At 44.9% G+C, this 26,519-nt stretch overlaps 1 protein-coding gene across 1 annotated transcript; it reads right to left on the minus strand.

Moving 5' to 3' along the window:
- Window positions 1-611: 611 nt before the first annotated feature.
- Window positions 612-26,519, minus strand: LOC119954511 (beta-1,4 N-acetylgalactosaminyltransferase 2-like). Its single transcript, XM_038779802.1, has 10 exons — window positions 26,464-26,519; window positions 25,400-25,600; window positions 21,750-21,890; window positions 17,941-18,079; window positions 17,471-17,651; window positions 16,141-16,227; window positions 15,739-15,926; window positions 12,375-12,515; window positions 6,984-7,206; window positions 612-939 (listed from the first exon to the last, which is right to left on the minus strand). The coding sequence occupies exons 1-10, from the start codon at window positions 26,517-26,519 to the stop codon at window positions 722-724; spliced, it is 1,575 nt and encodes a 524-aa protein (XP_038635730.1). The 3' UTR covers window positions 612-721.

Below are 26,519 nucleotides of genomic sequence, written 5' to 3' on the forward strand. Positions count from 1 at the left end.
CATATATAAGAACTGGTTTACACCGGTGGAAAAGGGGGAAGCCCATGTTTGGGCCCTTGCCCTGGGGCGTTGTGAATACATCTGTGTTAAGGAAAAGACTGGCTACCGGTTCATCCTTTATTGAATGTATGAACAATGGCTTTAGCATTCCTGTTCCTAGGAAAGGGGCTCTCCACTTTTGCTTTGGTGTCAGGTTGGGCCTTAACATACAATTAATGCTGCACAAGATTAATGTTGGTGCTAAGTAATAGTCACTTTGCAATGATAGCACATTTATAGTATAAATGTGCATTTAGAAAGATAAACTTTAACAGGCTGAATTCCATTTTCTTATTCTGGACTTTCTTTAATTCATTTGAAGCTTAATATCGCATACACGTATCCAGAGCTATTTGTGATTAGATTGAACTTGCAAACTTCAGAACTATCCTATAATATTAAATCTTTTGTAGCTGAAGCAAAAGTGTAGTTTCTACCTGTGGTTAGCCGAGTGAATCGTGATCAACAGGTGAAGAAGCAGTATTAATACCTTATTATGTGACTTCACCATGAGAACCTTACTGTGACTTACACCATGAGAAGCTAAGCTTGATTGGATGTTCCAACTCCCATGGGCACAATCTTGTTTTAAAATAAAAATGATTGCTTCAAACAACTTCATTTGTGCACAAAGGAGAAACAACTTCAACAGTTGATTGAATGCAAAGGCTAATCCAGCTGTTCAGTGTTTGTACTGGGTGTAACATTTGAGCCAATTTTTGAAATGAACCATTGCAAGACGGGATTTGAATTGGCCCTTATTTGCGTGTCTAAAAGTTGCATATCTCTTTTCAACTGCCTTCAGTGATTCTTGTGTTTGTTTGTTTTTCTTCTGGTGAACTATGTGGACGTCATTGCACGATCCCACAAGCAAACTGCCAAGGCCATCAATGAAAAACTCTAGGAATGATTCAAAATCAATTTTAGTCATTAGCATTACTTTATCGCAATCTCTGACTTTTTACCTCCAACATAAAAAGACAGCCCATCCAAAGTGAAATTCCAGAATATCCATCGAGAAAACCCATTTCACTCAATCTTACTGTCTGTACACCACACTTGAACCCACTACTTTACATGGCATATATTTTCATCTTAGATTCCAAACAACCTGTATTCATTTCAATATTTAATCAGGAATTCATCAAACTCTATTTTGGAGATCGACCATATTGGCTAAACAAAGCTGCCGGTGCTTTTTGACTGCCTGAGTTTTGTATTTGTTTTTCAGAAGGCTTTGGATAAAGTATCTCGTTTGTTGCAAAGATTCTGGCATATGAGAAGTATAACAACATAGAACATACAGTGCAGAAGCAGGCCATTCGGCCCATCGAGTCTGCAACGACCCATTTAAACCCTCACTTCCACCCTATCCCTGTAGCCCAATAACCCCTCCTAAAGGGCAATTTATCATGGCCAATTCACCTAGCAAGTACATCTTTGGACTGTGGGAGGAAACTGGAGCACCCAAAGGAAACCCACGCAGACACCGCACAGACAGTGACCCAGCAGAGAATCGAACCTGGGACCCTGGCGCTGTGAAGCCACAGTGCTAATCACTTGTGCTACCGTGCTGCCCGATAAGGCATAGATTAAAACATTGATTGAAATGAAATGAAAATCGCTCGTCACAAGTAGGCTTCAAATGACGTTACTGTGAAAAGCCCCTAGTCGCCACATTCCAGCACCTGTTCGGGGAGGCTGGTACAGGAATTGAACCGTGCTGCTGGCCTGCCTTGGTCTGTTTTCAAAGCTAGCGATTTAGCCCTGTGCTAAACGATAGACGATTTAGATACTTGGCTGGAAATGTCCTCTCTCGTACTTGCGTTTTGTAGTAGACCAGAATCTTGGCGAGACTCCCACTGGGAATGGGGTGGGCTGTTAAATGCAGTCAAATGCTCCCTGCCTTATTATTTATGCAAGCGCACTGTTCTTGAGTCTTGTGGGGTGGGCAGAAAATCAGCTGCCCTGCCGTCATGCCCGCCTGCCATATTTAAAAGATGAGCAACAGAAGGCAGCAAACTCCAGACCTATGGTTTGGCAATGCCTTCTTGGAACATCACCTCCAGACTGTCGATGAAAGTCGGGATGCCCTGTTCTCAATGGATGGCAGTCGGTGACCCACCTGACTGACCACACCAGCTTGGGAGGAGCATCACCAGGCTGGGTCATCACCACTGGGATCTAGGGGAGGATTGCCCTGCAGTGCAGGAAATCAATGAACAATCACATCTATTCTCCAAGGTTCAGTGAGCCCACTCCCAACTGGCATCTCATGTTCTGTCTGTCATGGGACAACGGGGGTGGGATTCTCTGATCCTGAGGCTAAGCGTTGACGCCATCGCGTGCTACGATGGCATCAACAGGCCTTCAGGAGCAGCGATCCTCTGCTCTATAGGAGGCCAGCATGGCACTGGAGCCGCATCAGCTGCTGATACCGGCATCAAATGGGCACCGCGGGTCTGCGCATGCACGCTGCGACCGATGCAATGCGTGATATCTCCCTTCTCTGTGCCGACCCCGACGCAATATGGCGTAAGGCTACAGGGGCTGGCGCGGAGCAAAAGAGGCCCCACCACGAGAGGCCGGCACGCCAATCGGTAGGCCCCGATCGCAGGCCGGGCCACGGTGGTGCCCCCACCCCGGGGGTCGGACAGCCTGCCAAAGTCATCACGGACAAGAGGGCATGGTGGTCAGCAGGCTGCCTCCACCTCTTCTGCGGATATTGGGTACGCTCCCAGACCAAGCGGTAGTGTGAGGAAAACTAAGAAATTACTGGGTGTGATCCAGATAATCATATTATCAAAATATGTACGGCCAGTTTGAGGCTGTATTCTCACTCTCGGGAGTCACCGACCACACTGGCATAGCCTCACCCGAGCGTCAATTAGTACTGGTCTCCACAAGCGGAGACCAGGCGTGATGGCAACTCTGAAGGGCTCGGATGCCATTGGAGCCCTCAGGTGGTCAGGGACAGGCCTGGCACCCTAGCAATGTCAATGTGGCACGGGAGGTTACTGGATTGCAGTTCCAAGGGGCAGGGCCTGATGGGGACCATATCAATGAAGTGGGGGGGGGGGGGTATGAAGGGATGTCATCAAGGTTTAGGGAGTAAAGCGGGGGTCCTGAAAGGGAGAGGGAACTGAAAGGGGGACCCTAAAGGTGGGGGTCTCTTATCGACCCCATAGTGGGGTATGCTCACTACGGGGGCGATGTCCTGGTGCCCACAAGGAAGAAAGGGTGTGGGGCAGGGTTCACTCTCATACCTGGGCGGTGAGGGCTCACGATAACTTTCGGTGATGGGAGGAAGGGTGCCCCTTGGGATTTAGGGTTGGAGGTGTTACCCATGCCTGCAGGGGGTCACATTGTCCATGGGTGGAGGTTGTGGGGGACCCTCAATCTCACTTTGCGATTGGGGCACCCTTTCAAAATGTCACCCCAATCTCTGAGGAACCGGCCTTGCTGGCGAGTTTAGTTGCCCATTGTGGGATTGATCGGCGAAAAGCCCCCCCAAAAATAACTGGTGTAGTTGAAAACCGGTCTGGATCTCACCCAAAAAAACCAAGGGGAATCATTCCACCAAACCCACCCAAAATAACATTCAGTCATTATTTGGGTGAATTGCGCCCATTGTCACCATTCAATCTTCTTTCTTCTAAAAAAATCATTTTAGATTTACCTATTTCCCTGTGACACTGTGAAGCCCCTGTCACTCTTCTCTAATCTTCTCAATGCATTAATGTTCTTTTGAAAAATATCAATCCTCGGTAAAACTAAAATATTTTGTTACACGAAAAGACTTTCATGGTGTGTGGTTGATCTGAAAGCATTAAAGGAAGTGTATATGTCGAAGCACCCTCTATAATTTCACCAGCCAAACTATGGAAATTTGGATGACTTGCTGCTCATCCTAAATTAATGGAGGCCAAAATCTTCCAGCCTTTTCCACCTGTGGGGTCTTCCAGTCCAACCAATGGCCACCCCCGCTGGGGGTTCTCTGGCGGCGGAGGGTCAAAACAATGGGAAGACCCATAGAACATAGAAAAATACAGCACAGAACAGGCCCTTCGGCCCATGATGTTGTGCCGAACCTTTGTCCTAGATTAATCATAGATTATCATAGAATTTACAGTGCAGAAGGAAGCTATTCGGCCCATCGAGTCTGCACCGGCTCTTGGAAAGAGCACCCTACCCAAGGTCAACACCTCCACCCTATCCCCATAACCCAGTAACCCCACCCAACGCTAAGGTCAATTTTGGACACTAAGGGCAATTTATCATGGCCAATCCACCTAACCTGCACATCTTTGGACTGTCGGAGCACCCGGAGGAAACCCACGCACACACGGGGAGGATGTGCAGACTCCGCACAGACAGTGACCCAAGCCGGAATCGAACCTGGGACCCTGGAGCTGTGAAACAATTGTGCTAGCCACAATGCTACCGTGCTGCCCTTGAGAACAAATTAATCTACACTCCATAATTCTACCGTAATCCATGTACCTATCCTTTAGCCGCATGAAGGTCCCTAATGTTTCCGAATCAACTACTTCCACAGGCAGTGCATTCCATGCCCCCACTGCTCTCTGGGTAAAGAACCTACCTCTGACATCCTCCCCATATCTTCCACCATTCACCTTAAATTTATGTCCCCTTGTAATGGTTTGTTCCACCCGGGGAAAAACTCACTGACTGTCTACTCTATCTATCTATAAACCTCTATCAAGTCGCCCCTCATCCTTCTCCGTTCTAATGAGAAAAGGCCTAGCACCCTCAACCTTTCCTCGTAAGACCTATTCTCCATTCCAGGCAACATCCTGGTAAATTTCCTTTGCACCTTTTCCAAAGCTTCCACATCCTTCCTAAAATGAGGCGACTAGAACTGCACACAGTACTCCAAATGTGGCCCTACCAAGGTTTTGTACAGCTGCATCATCACCTCACGGCTCTTAAATTCAATTCCTCTGCGAATGAACGCTAGCACACCATAGGCCTTCTTCACAGCTCTATCCACTTGAGTGGCAACTTTCAAAGATCTATGAACATAGACCCCAATATCTCTCTGCTCCACATTGCCAAGAACCCTACCGTTAACCCTATATTCCGCATTCATATTTGTCCTTCCAAAATGGACAACCTCACACTTTTCAGGGTTAAACTCCATCTGTCACTTCTCAGCCCAGCTCTGCATCCTATCTATGTCTCTTTGCAGCTGACAACAACCCTCCTCACTATCCACAGCTCCACCAATCTTCGTATCGTCTGCAAATTTACTGACCCATCCTTCAACTCCCTCATCCAAGTCATTAATGAAAATCACAAACAGCAGAGGACCCAGAACTGATCCCTGCGGTACGCCACTGGTAACTGGGCTCCAGGCTGAATATTTGCCACCACCACCACCCTCTGACTTCTATTGGTTAGCCAGTTCGTTATCCAACTGGCCAAATTTCCCACTATCCCATGCCTCCTTACTTTCTGCATAAGCCTACCATGGGGAAACTTATCAAATGCCTTACTAAAATCCATGTACACTACATCCATTGCTTTACCTTCATCCACATGCTTGGTCACCTCCTCAAAGAATTCAATAAGACTTGTAAGGCAAGACCTACCCCTCACAAATCCGTGCTGACTATCCTTAATCAAGCAGTGTTTTCCAGATGCTCAGAAATCCTATCCCTCAGTACTCTGTCCATTACTTTGCCTACCACCGAAGTAAGACTAACTGGCCTGTAATTCCCAGGGTTATCCCTATTCCTCTTTTGAACAGGGGCACGACATTCGCCACTCTCCAATCCCCTGGTACCACCCCTGTTGACAGTGAGGATAAAAAGATCATTGCCAACTGCTCTGCAATTTCATCTCTTGCTTCCCATAGAATCCTTGCCTCCTTACTTTCTGCATAAGCCAACCATGGGGAATCTTATCAAATGCCTTACTAAAATCCATGTACACTACATCCATTGCTTTACCTTCATTCACATTCAAAATGCCCAACACATCTTCCTTCCTAACACGAATCTCCTCAAGCTTACCAGTCTATTTCACACTGTCCTCTCCAACAATATGGCACCCTCATTTGTAAATACTGAAGAAAAGTACTCGTTCAAGACCTCTCCTGTCTCTTCAGACTCAATACACAATCTCCCGCTACTGTCCTTGACCGGACCTACCCTCGCTCTAGTCATTCTCATATTTCTCACATATGTGTAAAAGGTCTTGGGGTTTTCCTTGATCCTAGCTGCCAAAGATTTTTCATGCCCTCTCTTAGCTCTCCTAATCCCTTTCTTCAGTTCCCTCCTGGCTATCTTGTATCCCTCCAGAACCCTGTCTTAACCTTGTTTCCTCAGCCTTACGTAAGTCTCCTTCTTCCTCTTAACAAGACATTCAAATTCTCTTGTCAACGATGGTTCCCTCACTCGACCATCTCTTCCCTGCCTGACAGGGACATACATATCAAGGACACGTAGTACCTGTTCCTTGAACAAGTTCCACATTTCACTTGTGTCCTTCCCTGACAGCCTATGTTCCCAACTTATGCACTTCAATTCTTGTCTGACAGCATCGTATTTACCCTTCCCCCAATTGTAAACCTTGCCCTGTTGCACGCACCTATCCCTCTCCATTACTAAAGTGAAAGTCACAGAATTGTGGTCACTATCTCCAAAATGCTTCCCCACTAACAAATCTATCACTTGTCCTGGTTCATTACCAATGAACCTAACCCTAACCCAGTGGGAGGAATGGGAAACCCTACTGTCGGCCAATGGCAGGCCACCCCTGCTGCCACAAAACAGGCTAGGGGAAGAAACCCCGCCCAGAGAATCTAGTGAGCTAAGCTTTACACTGATAACTCTGTACCTCCATAGACAAAACTTGATCAAAGTTGATTACTACAAACAGAACTAGTGTAAACATACAAATGACACGAGTGAAGTTACCTGGATGAGCTACCCTTGACAATCGTGGGTCAAATCCAACACTCCATACCTTATGTGTCCTGGCCAGAAAAAAATTCACCACAAGACTGGTTACCACGCAATGTGGAAACCCATCAAGTGTGTGAAAACTTCCAAATTGGGAAAATAGGCAGTCCCCATCTTCATTTCCTTTTTCATACCACAACTTAAACTGGAATCGACTCCCAATCACAGAGGCTCCAACCTATAGAAAATAATATTTCTTGATATTTGAAAAAGTGGCACATATGCAACAAAACTGACATGAAAGTATTCATTTATTTATAGTCTAGATGCTGTCATGTGAATATAATGTATGTTTTGTAATATTTAATGGAGGCACTTATTTAAAATAAGGTGGCTAATATCTGCATTAAAATAGCAGACAAAATAATATTATAAAAACATGTTGAGCATTCATATTAATCTATCAGCAATAGTAACTAGGTTCTGTGCTCCAAAGAAAGGCATGCCCTTGTTTAACATGCTGTTGTTTGATCATTGTTCCTTATCAAAGTACTTCAGTTATTGTTAAGCCATACTGACATATAACTAAATTCTTCATTAGATTTTAATAGTTTCAAATTAAGCAATTATATGTAGAATATTATAGCCAAAAACATTGATTATTCCTCCATGCAAGATCCATTCTGTCCTTTACAATTTACATATCATTTTAGTGTCAGTGAAGCTCATGGCAGGTTGTGACAAATACTGAAAATTTATCTTGTTCGGAAAACAAAGGTTTTGAGGGATTTATATTTGCATTGATAAACATTTGAAATAAGCTATGGTTTTAAGTGGGTTTAATTTAATGTTTCTGTGCCTGAAAGTGTAAAACCTATAGTTACATTCATGTTGGACAAAGGTGTTTGTATGTGAGCAGGTTGGTTAAGTTCCATCTGTTGTGCTTCGAGAGGGCTACAGCATGAAGAATAAATGGTAGGAGCAAGGGGAGTTGCTTAGCAACAGGAGGCCAATTCTAGAGGGAAGGGCTTTACTTTGTTCCTAGTTTTAACCGAAAGCCAGAGCATCTGGAGCCAGGTCACTGAGGAGTAAAAAACTCGGAACTATGCCAGGAGAAGCTGGACAGGACAGTGGAATTGCAAAGATGCAAGCTTCCTAAGGAACAAGATACAGTCCAGATCCAGGGAATTGGGACAGAAAGACTGTCTAAGGAGTCTAGAGATAAGTGAACAGAGACCAAGGTAGTGTGCAGAAGAATTAAAGGAAAAGTAATCAAAATTTTCTGAGTTAAAGAGACAATCACAGTAACATGATTTAAAGTGGGACAGCAAACTTCAGAAGTAAGGTTTGATGTAATTTTAATAAGAATCTTGAAATCGAGAATTAAAGCAATTGTGAGCAGTGTGCAAGCTGTCAAGATCAAGAAATCCTAAAGGAATTGATGTGAAATCCTGGACTGGATTTACTGTTAAAAGTAGATAGTTGACATATTTTCACAAAGGTCTAGAAGTCTAGAACCAGAGGGCATAGGTTTAAGGTGAGAGGAGAGAGATACAAAAGGGACCAGAGGGGAAATTTCATCACACAGAGGATGGTGATCATCTGGAACGGGCTGCCAGAGGCAGTGGTAGAGGCGGGTACAATTTTATCCTTTAAAAAGCAGTTAGACAGTTATATGGGCAGGGTGTGTACAGAGGGATATGGGCCAAATGCGGGCAAGTGGGACTAGCTTAGTGATAGAAACTGGGTAGCATGGACCCGATGGGCCTGTTTCCATGCTGTAAATACCTATGAGTCTAAGTGAAGTCGAAGCTTTGGATGAAAGTGTCATTTGTAAGATCTGGACTGGATTTTGGAATACAAGCCAGCAAGCGAAACCATTATTATGAAAGAAGATTTTAGAGTGTTTTGGGGATAAAGTTCAAAAACGCTCATGTGACAATCATTTGTGGGGGTTCTGAGAAGAAAACCACATGAGTTGTCAACCTGGTGAAGATACAACACGGCACTACATGTATGTCAAATAAGCAGCAAGTGATAGACGGAGCTAAACGATCCCACAACCAACAGATCAAATCTAATCTCTGCACTCCTGCTACATCCAGTTGTGAATGGAGGTGGGAAATTAAACAACTCACTGGAGGAGGAGGCTCCACAAAAATCTCCATCATCAATGATGGAGGAGCCCAGCACATGAGTGAAAAAGAGGAGGATGACACATCTGCATTAATCTTCAGCTAGAAGGGCCAATGATCCATCTTGGTCTCCTGCAGAGGTCCCCAACATCACAAATGCCAGTCTTCAGCCAATTCAATTCACTCCACGTGAAATCAAGAAATGGCTGAAGGCTCTGGATATTGTAAAAGCTATGGGCCTGACAATATTCTGGCAATTGTACTGAGGTCTTGTGCTCCAGAGCTTGCCATGTCCCTAGTCAAGCTGTTCCAGTACAGCCACAACACTGGCATCAACCCGGTAATGTGGAAAATTGCCCAGGCATGTCATGTACCCAAAAAAATAGGACAAAGCCTATCTGGCCAATTACCGCCCTATCAGTCTACTCTCAATCGTCAGTAAAGTGATGGTAGAGGTCATCAACAGTCCTGTCAAGTGGCACTTTCTCAGCAATAGCCTGCTCACTGACATTCAGTTTGGGTTCTATCAGGGTCACTCAAGCTCTTGACCTTCTTGCAGCCTTGATTCAAACATGAACAAAAAGAGCTGAACTCCTGAGATGAGTGACTGCTCTTGACATCAAGGCACCAAGAAGCCCCAGCAAAACTGGAGTTGTTGGGAATCAGGGGGGAAACTCCCAATAGTTGGAGTCATACTCAGCACAAAGGAAGATAATTGTGTTTGTTGGAGGTCAGTCATCTCAGTCCTGGGACATCACTGCAGGAGTTCATCAGGGTAGTATCCCATGCCCAACCATCTTCAGCATCTTCGTCAATGACCTTCCTTCCAGTATAAGGTCAGACTTGGGATGTTCACTGAATTCCCCACTAGCAACATCCTGGACTTTACCACTGACCAGAAACTGAACTGGACTAGTCACATACTGTGGCTACAAGAGCAGGTCACAGACTAGGAATTCTGTGGCGAATAACCCGCCTCTTGACTTCCCAAAACCTGTCCACTACCCACAAGGCATAAGTCAGGAGTGTGATGGAATACACTCCGCTTGCTTGGATGAGTGCAGCTCCAACAACACTTAAGAAGCTTGACACCATCCAGGACAAAGCAGCCCCGCTTGATTGGCATGCGCTCCACAAACATTCACCCCCACCACCACCAACACACAGTAGCAGCCGTGTGTACCATCTACATGCTGCACTGCAGGAACTAACCAAGGCTCCTTAGGCAGCAGCTTCCAAACCCACAACCACTACCATTTAGAAAGACAAGGGCAGCAGATACCTGGGAGCACCACCACCTGGAGGTTCCACTCCAAGTCACTCGTCATCGTGGCTTGGAAATATATCGCCATTCCTTCACTGTCACTGGGCCAAAATCCTGGAACTCCCTCCCTAACAGCACTGTGGATATACCTACACCACATGAACTGCAGTGGTTCAGGAAGGCAGCTCACCACCACCTTCTCAAGGGCACTCTCCAGTGAAGCCCACATCCAGTAAAAATGAATTAAAAAACTAACTTGGGTTCAGAGCAGAGTGTGTATTTGACCACCGTCATCTTGAAATGAAATGAAAATCGCTTATTGTCACAAGTAGGCTTCAATGAAGATACTGTGAAAAGCCCCTAGTCGCCACATTCCGGCGCCTGTCCGGGGAGGCTGGTACAGAAATCGAACCATGCTGCTGGCCTGCTTGGTCTGCTTTAAAAGCCAGCGATTTAGCCCAGCGAGCTAAACCAGCCGCTAGTGAGCTAAATCAGCCCCTTGTGTGCTTAAAAATGATTTTTGGTGTTAATAAGACCATTGTAGCTTAAATTGTACTTTGTAATCTTAAGTTCTACTTTGTAATCCATGTTAAACTTTAAATATGTGTCTATCTGTTAAGCTAAGGGGGGGGGGAGGAGTGTTGTATTATAATCTAATTTTTCATGTTTAACAAATATTTTTTCTTGTTAAATCTAATTAGCAGTCCTGTGACTCTGTTCCTTCATGTTTTATAAAATAAAATATAAGATAGGGTCTTTTGAGGCAGGGTTCCGTTCTGGGATTTTCCCGTCCAGTTATAACATCAACTGGGATCATAACAATCATCCTGCATTATTGTTAATAGGCCATGCAAAACTTCTCCTTAAATATATTTGTGCAAACTTGCAGAAACAGGCGTCACATTCACAATTTAAGGCGTTAATGCTGGAAATTTTCCCCAGCCGAGGCGGCTCGCCATTGGTCGCTGGTGGGATTGCCTGGTCCCAACAAAGCCGATGGCAATTTGCATGTCTCGCCTGCCCGCCACGGCGGGACCCAGGTCGGAGATTGACTTTGGTGAGACTGGAGGATCCCGCCCATGGTTTCTCGATATTGGAAATGTAGCTCCCTCAATACAGTTACAAAAGAGATCCTGTAACATTTTTATATTATTCATAAAGAGCTAGGAATTAATTCAGTGAATTTATATCAGGGTGTATGTGTGGTGTAACAATGGGCGGAATTCCCCCCCCACGCCGGGTGGGAGAATCGCCGGGGCGCCGCGCGAGTCCCGCCACGCCGCCCCTGCACCCTCACGCGATTCTCCCACCCCCCCAAACCGGAGCGGCGAGATTCACGGCTGGCCGCTGGGAGAATCGCCGCTCGCTGTTTGTAACGGGCGAGCGGCGATTCTCCGGCCCGGATGGGCCGAGCGGCCTGCCCAACACGACAGGTTCCCGCCGGCGCCACCCACACCTGGTCGCTGCCGGCGGGGACAGCGCGGGAACGCTGAGGGTTGGCCTGTGGGGGGAGGGGGGATCCTTCACCGGGGGGGGGGGGGGGGGGGGGGGCTCAAAGGGGGTCTGGCCCATGATCGGCAGGCCGACCTCTCTGAAGGAGGACCTCCTTTCCTCCGCCGCCCCGCAAGATCCATCCGACATCTTCTTGCAGGGCGGCCGCGGGGACGGCAACCGCACATGCGTGGGTTGGCGCCGGCCAATCTGCGCATGCGGGGGTGACATCATTTATGCGGCGCCAAGGCCCGGCGCGCGTAAATGACGCGGTGCCGTTCCTAGCCCCCCGGGGGTGGGAGAATAGGGGGCAGGGAGCGGCCTCCGACGCCGGAATGAAACACTCCGGTTTTCACTCCGGCGTCGGGGCTTAGTCTCCCGATGGGAGAATTGCACCCAATGTCTATCAGCCACATGGCGAGATGCAAGAAATATTCTTAATGAAGCTCCAACATTCTGAGTTCAAAGTGTAATTATTCTGAATTCTAGAAACCAGTGACATAACGGGTCCCTTACCACATCCAAGTTTGTTTGTTCCAATACATTCACCAGTCTCTCGAGTTTAGTTTGTTCTGTGAATAGAAAATCCTCATCCACCCAAAGAAGATATTTAGTTGTGACCTGAGAAGCTGCCAAGTTTCTCCCAGCAAACCATCCCTGAGAAGAAAAATAAGGAAAATGAAGATCTTTCAATGGAGATCATGTTTTCTCTGACTTCCTTTTTGTGCTTGTTAAGTCACTTAAGAACTGGAACTCCCTCACCAACAGAACCTTGGGTGCACCTACACTTCAGATCATATCTAGGTAGGTTATTGTGTGAAATGATTGTGTAAGAATGGAGTAATGTGACACGCGTAGGTTTTGCAAATTTGGTGACTTGTTAGACCATTTTGTACATCATGGTCTTACGACACCCTGGGTTAGAATAGAATAGAACAGTACAGCACAGAACAGGCCCTTCGGCCCTCAATGTTGTGCCGAGCCATGATCACCCCACTCAAACCCACGTATCCACCCTATACCCGTAACCCAACAACCCCCCCCTTAACCTTACTTTTATTAGGACACTACGGGCAATTTAGCATGGCCAATCCACCTAACCCGCACATCTTTGGACTGTGGGAGGAAACCGGAGCACCCGGAGGAAACCCACGCACACAGGGGGAGGACGTGCAGACTCCACACAGACAGTGACCCAGCCGGGAATCGAACCTGGGACTCTGGAGCTGTGAAGCATTTATGCAAACCACCATGCTACCCTGTTAGCGCGCGGTCAATTCTGGCCCCACTTGACCTGGAGTCACAACGACCAATAATTCTTAGAAAAATACCCAAAATCTTTGGCCGTGGCTGCCCAATAATTAAAGTTTGTAAGTTTAGACACAATTACCGTTCACTTACAACAAGAACTATGATGAAATTTGCAGAAAATACAACTGATTAACTATTATCTAATTCCTAATTTCCCCACTTTAACTTTCCCCTACATGCTACACACACAAGACAGACAAATACAGAGGAGAAGAAAGGGCGTAAAAAAATAAGTAAAAGAGAAACAGTCTTTGTTTCAGATGGCAGGTTCTAGCATCTTGCACCCCTTCAAACCTTTCAGTTTGAGGTTTTTACTGTATATTCATTCAGGTCTCTGCAGACAGGTCTGATGACAGGTCAACTCACAGATCCTGATCCACCGACAGGCACTCCATTCTATTGTTTTTTACATAAGTCAATGTTGAGAACGCGAACTCGCACAGTTATCAGTGGATATTGGGAATTTTCACAGTAACTTCATTGCAGTACCCTGGGGTACAGGGTAGTCCACCTCTCCTCCATGGTGTCTAGCAGGGTCTCGGGTGCAGTGTCCGTGAACTGAGGTGCCGCTCTCTGTGTTGCCACCTTGTTGGCTGAGATGAGTGTGTGTGGGGAGTGGAGTGCTAATGTGGGGTGCAGCTTGTCAGCCTCTCTAGTGTCAACCCCAGCCCCGGTGAATCCGACACCATTTTTCATTGGAATCGCTTGTGTTCCACAAGGTGGTGGTGCTAGCTCATTAACAATTCATGATTTGCTCCAGGATCGGCGGCAATTTTGCTGTCGTAGAAGTCCACCGATTCTGTCCCAGCGTGAGCACTCAGTCTCTGAAATGAAGAATCCTGGGCAAAGTGTTTTGTACGGCTAAAAGTAAAGCTACTATGACTCAGCCAAACAGAACCTGGTTAGTTGTTCTTGAGATTTGTGAAAGAAGTAGATAACATAACCTGAGAAGCACTGCGATAACAACAAATGGGACAGGGACACAATTTTCCAAGAGTTCTCAGACAAGCCAAAAAATGATCATTTTGATCTATACAACAACACCTTTAATGTCACAAAGCTCAAAGTAATATTTGTACTAAAATCTCTTAATAACCAGTTCTGAATTGGCTAGATTAGATTATCTAGCACCTTGCCCAGAACAATCAGGGCAAGGGGATCAGGGGTTATGGGGAGAAGGCAAGAGAATGGGGATGAGAAAATATCAGCCATGATTGAATGGCGGAGCAGACTCGATGGGCCAAGTGACCTAATTCTGCTCCTATGTCTTATGGACTAAGTCAGAGGTTCAACTAAATTCAACACTGTCAGATGCAGAATGGAAAGGTACTGATTTAGCCCTAATCCTGACATGGTCTGGGTCTTTAATGAAATATGTAAATGACGCAATGTAAATGTAATTCAGTACTTGTAATGTAGGAATCTGTACCGATTTGTAATTTTAATGTAACTTTAATTTAACATTACTCTTTTAATATTGCATCGCCTATTACCTGCTGAATTTGTTTGTCATGTAGGAACAGGAGTAGGCCATTCAGCCCCTTGAGCCTGCCCCGCCATTTAATGAAATCATGACTGATCTGTGACCTAACTCCATTTACCGGGCGTTGGCCCATATTCCTTAATATTGTTACTTAACAAAAATCTATCTATCTTAGATTTAAAGTTAACATCTATGGAATTCCTTGCCCAGTGAAGCAGTTGAGGCTCCTTCATTACATGTTTTTAAGGTAAAGATAGATAGTTTTTTGAGGAATAAAGGGATTAAGGGTTATGGTGTTTGGGCCGGAAAGTGGAGCTGAGTCCACAAAAGATCAGCCATGATCTAATTGAATGGCGGAGCAGGCTTGATTGGCCAGATGGCCTACTCCTGCTCCTAGTTCTTATGTTCTTATGATCTAACTTCAACTGCTGTTTTGGGAGAGACTTCCAAACCTGGACCACCCTTTGATTGAAGAAGGTCTTCGAACATCTCTCCTGAATGGTCTAGCCCTAATTTTAAGACGATACCCCCTAGTTTTAGAATCTCCAACCAGTGAAAATAGTTTATCTTTACCTACCCTGTCTTTCCCTGTTAATATCTTGAATACTTCGATCAGATCATCCCTTAACCTTCAGATTTCTCGCAAAAACATGTCTAATTTGAGGAATTCCTCCTCGTAACTCAATTGCTGAAATCCAGGGTGTCATGTTTGTTACTCTGGTTATTTTCCTTCTATGATTGGTTTACAGATTAAATATTCAAGATGTTTATCCAGGTGATGTGAGACTTTGGTACACTCAATAGAGGCTAAAAAGAGGACCTCGAAAGATATGCTGCGGGATTTTCCGTCGGCAGGTTCCTCCACTTCGCCAGTAGCGCACCCACGCCCTGAGGTTTCCCGACGACTTGGGATGGCCACATTGGGAAAACCTATTGGCCGGCTGCCGGAACGGAGGATCCCGCTGCCGGTGGAAGGGCGCCGTGCCGGGAAACAGGCCTGGCAGGACGGAGAATCCCGCCCATGAACTTAATTTTGGTTTACATTATCAATGTTGCAAATCATAACATCCAAAGAAAATACTGTACTTTTGCAAACGGCATCATGTACTGTTCGATGTGGGGTCCTTCAATTTTTTCAGGAGTTTCACTATCATCTGCAATGATTATTGTAATATTTGGATAAAAACGACGAACACTATTGATTAAGATCCGGAGCTTATGGTATCTTAAAAATGTCTTTGTCACGATTGTAACCAAGGAGTTGATGTTACTATCTGCAAATAGGGTAAAAGAAAACTGAAATTAGATGTAGCAGCAAACTGCAATGACAGGTTGATTAAACTTCGACTCAAGCAAGGCCATTTAGAAATGTTTTGAAATTCATTGCAAACATGTTCAATATTTACGGTCAGCTTGGATCACTTTAGTTCTGTCTTAAAACTCGGCTGACCTTCAGATTTTGGTAACGTAAATTCTAATTTAGCTTGCCTGGTCCAGGATCAAATAACCGTGGCATTGGCGGTTGCCTGATGGTGATTGGAAAAACAGCGGTATGTTCTTCAAACTGAAAGTATACTTTTATGAAATGGAAACAAAGAATAACAATTGAATGATTAGCACTGAATAAAATATCTGGACAATAAACGTATAAAGTTACAAATGCGTAGATCAGATCTTACCATTTATACCCCAGGCTTATTGCTGGAATAATGCCCACCTGCTCTAGAGAGGATGCCCGCAACTGTGCATAATGCTCACTTCTCCAGCCATTGAAACAGGGTCAGGTTCTAGGCTGCTCAGTCACCTACCCTCAGCCTCGATATTGTTTATTTTCCTTTCGCTTCATTTTTTTCTGGTACTTCTTTCCTGTCTCTTACCCGTTCAGTCTTACCAACAGCGGCAAGCTGCCAAACGACTGAAGTGTCTCTGAGCTTTTCTAAGGGCCGCAGGAACTATTGAACTTTGTCCAGCCAACTTCCTTTAAGTAGCTGTAGCTCTTCAAAATTTCACATGTGCATGATTTTCTGGTATCCTTAATCTAGTTCCTGAATTAGGCAAACTGGAAGCTGTAAATGACTCAAAGTGTGAATAAAACAAAATTACTGTGGACGCTGGGATCTGAAACAAAAACAAAAAATGCTGGGCAGTTTCAGCAGGTCTGACAGCATCTGTGGACAGAGAAGGCAGCTAACTTTTGAGTCTGGATGATACTTCAACAAAGCTGGGGAGAACTGGAACTAGGGTCAGATTTATATTGTTTGGGGGGGGGGGGCGTGGAGCGGTGGGACTGGATAGGGGGCCAGTGATAGGTGGAGATTTACAAAGATGTCATGGACAGAAAGACAAAAAGAATGTAAATGGAGGTGATCAAGACTAAGAAGGTTGCTGATAGTGGCACATAAAGAGATTAGAATGTGTGAATGGCAGAACTAAGGTGAGCAGTGTGCCAAAGGACAACCTGGAACAGGGAGCAGATGGCTCAAGTGGGGTGGGGGAGAGGGACAATGTTGGGGGAAAACAGATTGATGCAAGAAATGAAAATAAATTGATAGAAATGAAAATGGGGTCAAGGTGGAGGACAGAATTCACAGGCTGAAGTTGTGGAACTCAATGTTAAATCCGGAAGGCCTAATCGGAAGATGTGGTGCTGTTCTTCCAGTTTGTGCTCGGCTTCACTGGAACATTGCAGTAGGAAGTGTGGAGTTCATACTCTACAGCTCTGACTACCTTTGTACCAGGACTTGGTAGCATTTGACACCCAAAACCTAATTTTGGATACAGGAGTATTTTAAGGCAAAATAGGAAATGCTTCGCTTACCTAAATCCACAGCATCAATCTGGTACCTTATGCTTGTATACGTAACATGTTTGAGTATATTATTAATGATATCCAGACTTGAGCTTATTATTGTCAATTCTTTTTCACCTGCTCCATTTAACACATCTTCAGAAGTTTCAACAATTGCATTGAATACTCCTTGTGTCGCTTTCAGTTTGACCTTGGTCCAAAAAGTAAATAACATACTGTTAGTACAAAAATTTGACATTCTACAAATGGAGATTTTCTGTCATATAAATAAAACAGAAAAAGTTTTAAAATACATTTCCAATTAAATTGTGCCAACACGATAAATTCTCTGTACATCAATGACCGATTCTCATTAAGATTGTACATACCATATAGCTCTCTCTTTGGGAGACATGCACCCCTAAACCTAAAGCAAAGTCAATTTTAAAAGATTAATTTTTGTGTGGTGAAAAATAAAAACTGCGAGTGTGTTTTAAAACTGTTTGCTGGAAAATGAAACAAATGCACAAACCTGGGATGAGAATAGAATACAATGGCATGACCTCAACTCCTTGAATAGGATAGCTTAGGGGAGAATTGGGCTGTGCAATGATTATTTTCTTCATGGTTGATTCACTCCTGTGTAGAAACAAGCATTGTTCAACAGTGAACACGTTTTGTTCATTTTCTGTACAATCATTAATAAAATGTCTACTGCAGATTTGCGTTTTTCACTTGAAGTCACACTGACACTATAAATAAAATTTATATTTATTGAAACGGTAGAAAGAGGAACAATAAATGAATCTAATACAGCAGACAGGTGCTCCACCCATCAATCCCTTCACAAAAGAATGGTACTGTGGCATCCAAGACACCATATTTCTTTATCAAGATTGCCCTCAGTTCCTTGGAAGCCAATTATGCAGGAGGGACAAGAATCAGATTGACCATGGATTTGGAGAATGCGAGAACTAAGAATACTTTTCAGACATTTCCAAATAAGTAGCTGCTTTATAGAGCCGAAACTAGGTGCAATATATGCAAAGAAGGTTGGGTAAAGGCATGAGGCCTGTCAAGTCCATTCAATGCAGATGTGGTGCGACTGTGAACCAAACTCCTCATTAGGTAATCTAGCAAAAGCCTGAAAACAGAGAGAGAGGAAAAAAAGACTTCTGGAAAATTTCTCTTGAACTCCCAAAGTGCTAGAGAATCTAGAGCAATCCAGACAGAAAACAGAAATGTAACATTGGAACAGCTTATGTTAAATGTACATTAATAGTGTTTAATGGTATCCAAGTGGTGCATTAACTGGATTTACTGACACAGACTAAACTGCAGGTGTTGGGTTAGGCAATGCATGCATGTAATATGTAGTTCCGCAAATAAATGTGAAGGTATGCAAAGATTGGCTCCAGTTCTATCTTTCACCATCTGCCTTTCTGGAGTAGAACAGCTTACTTTATCAACTGTACAGGGAGGTGCTGCCGTAGTCACATGCAATGGAAAGTGGTTGATTACTGCCGAAGAAGATGAACATTTTAGAACAATCTGATCAGGGTGTGATTATAAGTGGTAGAGTTCAGAAAAAAATAATCTCTATATTGTGATACCTACAGCTTTTTAAAAACGTTAAATCATCTCTGCTCTCAACCTATATTTCAAAAAAGTAAATTTCTCATAACACTTAAGCTCAGAACCCTAAGAGCAACTATGAATATGGTCATTTTCATTTGTACTTCTCCAGAGTATGACCACTGCGATAAGTGGAGACCAAAATTGGGAGAAGCACACCAAGTGTAGACATACCAAAGCTTTATATATCCTAATTTCTATATTCTTTTTATACTTGATGGTACTTGTATGAAGTTTAATAGCCCCAAAAATGTTATACTACTTGTCCACATTGAAGGACATCTCATATAGATGAGTTCATTTCTGAACCTATTGAAATCACCCTGTTTTGCAACATGTATTAAGCAGACGGGCCAAATGGCCTCCTTCTGTGCTGCACAATTCTTCCATTAAAATGTAATAGAATGCAAGATACTTGGTTGAAAATTACTAAATTCTGCATGACTAATATATTGCTCTTCAAATATTGTTCAATAAAGACAGAGTTAAATTAAAATTAGACATGCCATTAATGGTTCAATTGCTAATGCAAGTTCTCTGCACCACAATGTAACTGCTTACCAGCCAAATGGTAAAGAAAAAACTTGCAAAAATGAGGCACCTTTCCTGTTTTCAGGATCTCCTAAAGCTTTTCAGTCAATGAAACATCTTTGAAGTGTATTCACTACTGTAACATAGGCAAGTGCAGGGACATGGTAATAGTTTATAGATGGTAATAGATAGTGACAATGTTACTGGTGAGTAGTCCAGAGGTCCATGCAAATGATCTGGGGACCACGGCCCAAATCCCACCACGGCAGCTGATGGAAATTTAAACATACAAATACAAAGTTTTGAATTGAAAGGTCTCTCAGTAATGGTGATAGTCCACAATAGAGAGGAGCGGAGCACAGGGTGTGACCCCAGGGCAGAAGTCAGTACTAGGGGGGAAAAACAGACTATCAACAGGAGGGGGGGGGGGGGGGGGGGGGGGGAGGGACGGAAGGGTGGGGTGAGGGCAGATGGAGGGAACTCATGTAAAAATCTCTGTAAATAAGAAGTGACTCTTGTAAATACTAGGTGCACCATAGATTGAGCTGTTACTCTGAAAAATACCAATAAAAATATTTTTTAAAAACGGAATGGTGACGGTGAAACTATCATTGCTTGCCGTGAAAGGCCCACCCAGTTCATTAATGTCGTTTAGGGAGGAAACCTGCCGTCCTTACCTGGTATGGCCTACATGTACATCGAACAGACAGTGCTGAAGGAGGCCATTCGGCCCACCGAGTCTGCACCGACCCGCTTAAGCCCTCACTTCCACCCTATCCCCGTAACCCAATAACCCCTCCTAACCTTTTTGGTCACTAAGGGCAATTTATCATGGCCAATCCACCTAACCTGCACATCTTTGGACTGTGGGAGGAAACCGGAGCACCCGGAGGAAACCCACGCAGACACGGGGAGAATGTGCAGACTCTGCACTGACAGTGACCCAGCGGGGAATCAAACCTGGGACCCTGGCGCTGTAAAGCCACAATGCTAGCCACTTGTGCTACCCTGCTGCCAGACACACAGATGTGACTCCAGACACACAGCAATGTGGTTAACTCTTAACTGCTCTCTGCAATGGACAAGCAAGCTATTCAGTTCAAGGGCAATTTGGGTTGGGCAGCTAATTCTGGCCATTCCTGCAGTGCCTACATCCCATGAAAGAATTTCTAAATAAAGCTGATTTGCATACAGCGCAATTCCACAAGCAACAATGAGATAAACACCAAAATAATCTGTTTTCGTTAGCTAGGATGAAGGATAATTGTTGGCTAAAGCTTCGGAACCACTCCCTTACTCTTCGTCGAATGAAAATGAAATGAAATGAAAATTGCTTATTGTCACGAGTAGGCTTCAATGAAGTTACTGTGAAAAGCCCCTAGTCGCCACATTCTGGCGCCTGTCCGGGGAGGCTGGTACGGGAATCAAACCGTGCTGCTGGCCTGCTTGGTCTACTTTAAAAAGCCAGCGATTTTGCCCAGTGAGCTAAACCAGCCCCTGTGTGTGAATAGTGCCGTGGTATCTTTATGTCTAATAGATAGGGCTGACAGGGTTTAACATTCCATCTGAAAGATGTCTCCAACACGTTATACTTAATACGGCACTGAAGTGTTGGATTAGGTTAGAACATAGAACAGTACAGCACAGAACAGGCCCTTCGGCCCTCAATGTTGTGCCGAGCCATGATCACCCTACTCAAACCCACGTTTGATAGAGATTTGATAGAGATTTGATAGAGATAGAGATTAGCTCACTGGACAAAATCGCTGGCTTTTTAAAGCAGACCAAGCAGGCCAGCAGCACGGTTTGATTCCCGTACCAGCCTCCCCGGACAGGCGCCAGAATCAGGTTATTGTTAGAGAGTTCATTTGGAAAGTTTTCTGAATTTAAGTCGGTCCCACAGCTCAGATAATTTCCCCAGTTAATATTCATGTTCAGAAATTCCCATTGAAAGTTAATGTATGTAGAAACTGAAAGAACAGTGACCATCAAACATTCCCAGACAGATATTCTCAACTGCCCAATTTGTTAACCGCAGTGGGAAGGCATCTTTATGCCACCAACCTAAAAGCCTGCATTTCTCCCTGAATGAGATGCAGAATGTATAGAATAAATGCTGCAATGGTTGGCATTTATGAACTACCTTTTTCTATGTTGTTCATATTGTACTCTCCTTCGTTCCTTGACTGACAAAATATCTTTCTTAATGTAAACTTTTTCAAAATCATGCAAAACCATTTCTGATTCCAATGCTCTACAGCTGCATTCATTATTGCCGTACGTCCTGTAAAACACGGAAACATTTAAAATTGAGATTAGCCAGTTCAACAGACCCTGAGAAGAACATTCATGTCCTTCCTAAATGCACCAAATGCACCTAGTGCATTTAGAGTATACAACGTAACTACGTTTTGTGTACAAGTCAGGAAGCAGAAGCTTTTTGAGAGATTGCTTTCTTGTTCTCAATCTTAAGGCTAAACCAGAAATTTATGCGCACTTTGCAATCTATAAATTTCCATGACAAAAGATCAACAAAGGATATTTTCAAAAGGAAATGCTTAAAATGCTCTTTATATGCTCCTAAAGTGCAAGCAAAATATGTAGACCATGAAATTCGGTAATGCCACACCCTTTCTTGATGGCTGTGATTGTCGCTTTGGTTCCAAAATGATGCCTTGCACACAACGTGAGCATCACAGTGGGTTTGTCCCCACGAGGACACCATTGTTGATCTCCCCGTAGGATCCGTGGAGTACGAGCTTCCCAGATGGAGGGCGGAGGCCACCCAACTGGAGCTCGTTACAGATTTACATAAAAGCCGGCCCAAAGCAGGACCTGGTGTGCTTCGTTCTCCCAGCAAGGACTGGAGTTGAAGCAAGTTACTGCCGTGAGCAGAATATTGTACATAGCTAAATAAATCTCTGTTCTATGTCTACTGGCTTCCTCAAGTTACTAAATTGGTAACGAGGACAAAATGAAATGAAAATCGCTTATTGTCACTAGTAGGCTTCAAATGAAGTTGCTGTGAAAAGCCCCGAGTTGCCACATTCCAGCGCCAGTTCGGGGAAGCTGGTACAAGAATTGAACCCGCGCTGCTAGCCTTGTTCTGCTTTACAAGTCAGCTGTTTTGCCCATTGTGCTAAACCAGCCCCTGGAAAGGAAACTTGCGCATGGAACCACTTAGCCACCCAGTCAATTACTATCCCAGAACATGGACACATAACTGTTCAGGATGCCACTGTTCTGGAAGCTGCAAGCCTTTGATGCAGGACTGGAAGACTGGAGTCAGTGTGCTGAACGCATGAGGTATTTCTTTCAGGCTAAAGGGATTTTGGGGGAAGACCATCTGAAAATCATCCTCCAGACCAGCTGCAGGGCCCTGATCTTTGGGATCATAAAATTGTTCTTGAACTGAGTGGCTTGGGAGACCATTATCATAGGGCGTTTAAGAAGCAGCCACATTGCTGTGACTCTGGAGTCACAAGTAGTCGAGGTCAGGCTACGTAAGGGTAGCAGGTTTCCTTCCCTGTTGGGCATCAGTGAACTAGATGGGTTTTTACGAAGGTGGTTTCATAGTCATCATTGGACTTGTAATTCAGATTTTTATTGTATTTAAATCCACCATCTGCCTTGGTGGGATTCAAATCCGGGACCCCAGAGCATTACTCTGGGTCTCTGGATTACTAGTTGCACTGACAATACCACTACACCCACCACCTCCCCGTTTTGGTGCTGACCAGATTGGATGCTGTTTTGGTGAGGGTATTAGTGAACATGCACAAGGAGCGTCTTATGGAAGTATGCAGAGGAGGGCGCAATGGAAGCTTTTAAAAATGTTTTTCTTCTAATTGAAGGGCAATTTAGCATGGCCAATCCACCTAACCTGCACACCTTTGGGTTGGAGTGGAGATGTGCAAATTCCCCACGGACAGTGATACGGGGCCAGGATTGAACCCGGGTCCTAGGCCCTGTGAGGCAGCAGTGCTAACCACTGCTCCACCGGGCCGCCCTGTAATGGAAGCTTTGACCTTCAACTTGCTACATTCCTAGTAGCCACAGGGTTACCAATAAAAGTTATCTATAGTGTATTAGAGAAGGTGCATTAGAGATTGGAGAGTGTATTAGAGATTGTTTCTGGGCACAAATATGTTGTCAAACCAACCTGGGAGCAGGCTGTTTTGGATTTAGTATTGTGTAATGAGATGGGGGTCATGATCTACTAAAATAAAGAGTCCGTTCTGGACAGGATGCGAGGTGTCATTCCCTGCACTTGCCCCACCATCGAACAACACTCTGGTTTCATTCACCGGCCTGCGATGGGCCGAAGTCCCGCCGCTGACAGGCCAATCCCGCTGACGTGGTTTAAACCACCACTGTGCCGGCGGGATTGGCGGCGCGAGCGGGCCCCCGGGGTCCTGGGGGGGGCGTGGGGCGATCGGACCCCGGGGGGTGCCCCCGCGGTGGCCTGGCCCGCGATCGGGGCCCACCGATCGGTGGGAGGGCCTGTGCCATGGGGGCATTCTTTTTCTTCCGCCGCCGCCATGGTGGAGGCGGAAGAGACCCCCCTACCGTGCATGCGCGGACTAACGACGACCGGCGAGCGCCGGTGGTGACGTCAGGCGAAGGCCTTTCGGCCAGCCCCGACGCTGGCCGGCGTAGCACCAAAGGCCGTTGGTGCCGGTCAGCGGAGCGGGAGCCACTCCGGCGCGGGCCTAGCCCCTAAAGGTGCGGAGAATTCCACACCTTTGGGGAGGCCCGTCGCCGGAGTGGTTTGCGCCACTCCGCTACGCCGGGACCCCCCTCCCCGCCGGGTAGGGGAGAATTTCGCCCCTGATTCCCAGCTTGGGTCACTGTCTGTGCGGAGTCTGCACGTTATCTCTGTGTCTGTGTGGGTTTCCTCCGGGTGCTCCGGTTTCCTCCCACAAGTCCCAAAAGACGTGCTGTTAGATAATTTGGACATTTTGAATTCTCCCTCTGTGTACCCAAACAGGCGCCGGAATGTGGCGACTAGGGGCTTTTCACAGTAACTTCATTGCAGTGTTAATGTAAGCCTACTTGTGACAATAAAGATTTTGAAAAAAAATAGTCGTCTCACCAGCACCCAGAGCAACTGGAGCAAAACATCCCAACTTTTACATTCCATTCCCTTTACAGTAAATTACAGCATTCCTCTGGCCTTCCTGATCACCAACTGTACCAAACTGAAGCACAAAGGGGGGAATAGCTGGATTTGAAACCTTTTGATTTGCAGCTAAATGTTCTACAAATTACTTATACCCCCTCGCAAGTTGCTCTTAATTGTGTCTTCCCTTTCTTTCATTGGATGGTGTTATGACAGGTCGGCCCAAGAACCAGGGCTGTCCGTCTTCTGACTATTGCTTTTAGACAGGAATCAGAGATTCCTGAAAGGGCTGACCATTCCCTCTGCTGTAGGCCTCACAGCTTGGTTTCTACTGCCAATATTTGGGTGCAGAAGCCTACCAAGGTCTGGGGGAGGTGGTGGCGGCATAGTGGTATTGCCATTGGACTGGTAATCCAGAGACTCAGGGTAATGATTTGGGGTTTGAATCCCAACATTGCAAATGGTGAGATTTAAATTCCGTAAAAATCTGGAATTAATGATGACCAGGAAACCATTGTTGGTTGTTTTAAAAATCCATCTGGTTCACGAATATCCTTTGGGGAAGAAAATCTGCCACCTTTACCTCCACCCTGTGCGATGAAGGAAATCAGGGCCACAATTTCAAAATTCTAAAGCTAGGAACTATAAATATTGCATGAAACAAGACTTACCAGTTCCCTCCATATGGAGACAGAAATTTTAACTTTTCCCATGACATGAGGTTTAAGTGCAAGTTAGCTGGAGGGTTGTTCATTTTCCGGATGGGATGTAAATTCCTTGATGCGATAAAGGTCCTGTTGATGATAACACTGATAAGAACTGCTTCCAATCCAGCCAACATGAAAATCAGGCAAAATGTCTTGTACTGCATGCTGAAAAAGATGTACGTGATGCAAATTAAACATGCAAATTAATCAGATTGAAATCAAATCGTCTTAACTGTGCTGAATATGCGCAAAATGAGGCTATCCGGTGATTCAGTACGTTAATGCACTGTGTGAGAGAGTAATCATATTGATCAGTGGGATTCAGATATGATCCTGCAGTTAGTTGATCACTAGTCACAAGTCCGAGCAGGGTCTAATTGCATCTCTGAGCCTGATAGCGAATAGATCGCCTTAGCCCAGGGAAATACAAGTTGCTATTGCCAGAAGGCCTTGATTATCAAAAACAGCATCTTCATATCAGAAATGGATGTGCCTCACTGCCATCTAATGGGAAATAGCTTCCATGCTAAATCAGATGATACCTGTTCTCCTAGAACCTAATCTAGAAGAGTGGCGGCAGCCAAAGAACTGCTCAGACGTAGCGGAGTTGGGAAAGTGGTTGCTCCATGCATTTCTGGTGGTTCTAGTTTTGACTCGCGAAGCAAAGATCACCAATGAACCCCAACTCCATCTACACCATCAATAGAACTGATGGACATTCCTCATAATGATTTTCTTCATGGCAAGCATTCCAACGAGCGTTGGCATCTCTTCATCTAGCCACAGTGAGCTTGAAGGCTAACAAATATCCTGGATGTTTTTGCTACCTCCAGTTATAATTCTTATGATCCACACCAAGGGTCACTTGCGATCTCAGCCTCTTCATAGAATACCATCTAACAAATCTCATTGTGAATGAAATCCGTCATTCTTGTCATTATTCTTGTGCATTTTTTGCATGTAGCTTGCTGTTGATAGTATTGACCATATAATTAAAACAACTAACTTTTCCCTGCTGCGTTGCTTACTTTCGCTGTCTTGATTGATCTCTGCCAGTGAAGTAATCAATGCTATTCTTTCTCAT

Source organism: Scyliorhinus canicula, chromosome 19 (assembly GCF_902713615.1).
Source record: "Scyliorhinus canicula chromosome 19, sScyCan1.1, whole genome shotgun sequence".
NCBI classification, from domain to species: domain Eukaryota; kingdom Metazoa; phylum Chordata; class Chondrichthyes; order Carcharhiniformes; family Scyliorhinidae; genus Scyliorhinus; species Scyliorhinus canicula.

What these genes read in the sequence shown, in the direction of transcription:
- LOC119954511 (XM_038779802.1), bottom strand. Translation starts at nt 26,519, where the DNA reads ATGAGAAAGAATAGCATTGATTACTTCACTGGCAGAGATCAATCAAGA. An exon ending in GATCAATCAAGACAGCGAAA is followed by an intron (nt 25,601 to 26,463) that starts GTAAGCAACGCA and finishes CATCTTTTTCAG; the next exon opens with CATGCAGTACAAGACATTTT. An exon ending in TATGAACAACATAGAAAAAG is followed by an intron (nt 18,080 to 21,749) that starts GTAGTTCATAAA and finishes GTTTCTACACAG; the next exon opens with GAGTGAATCAACCATGAAGA.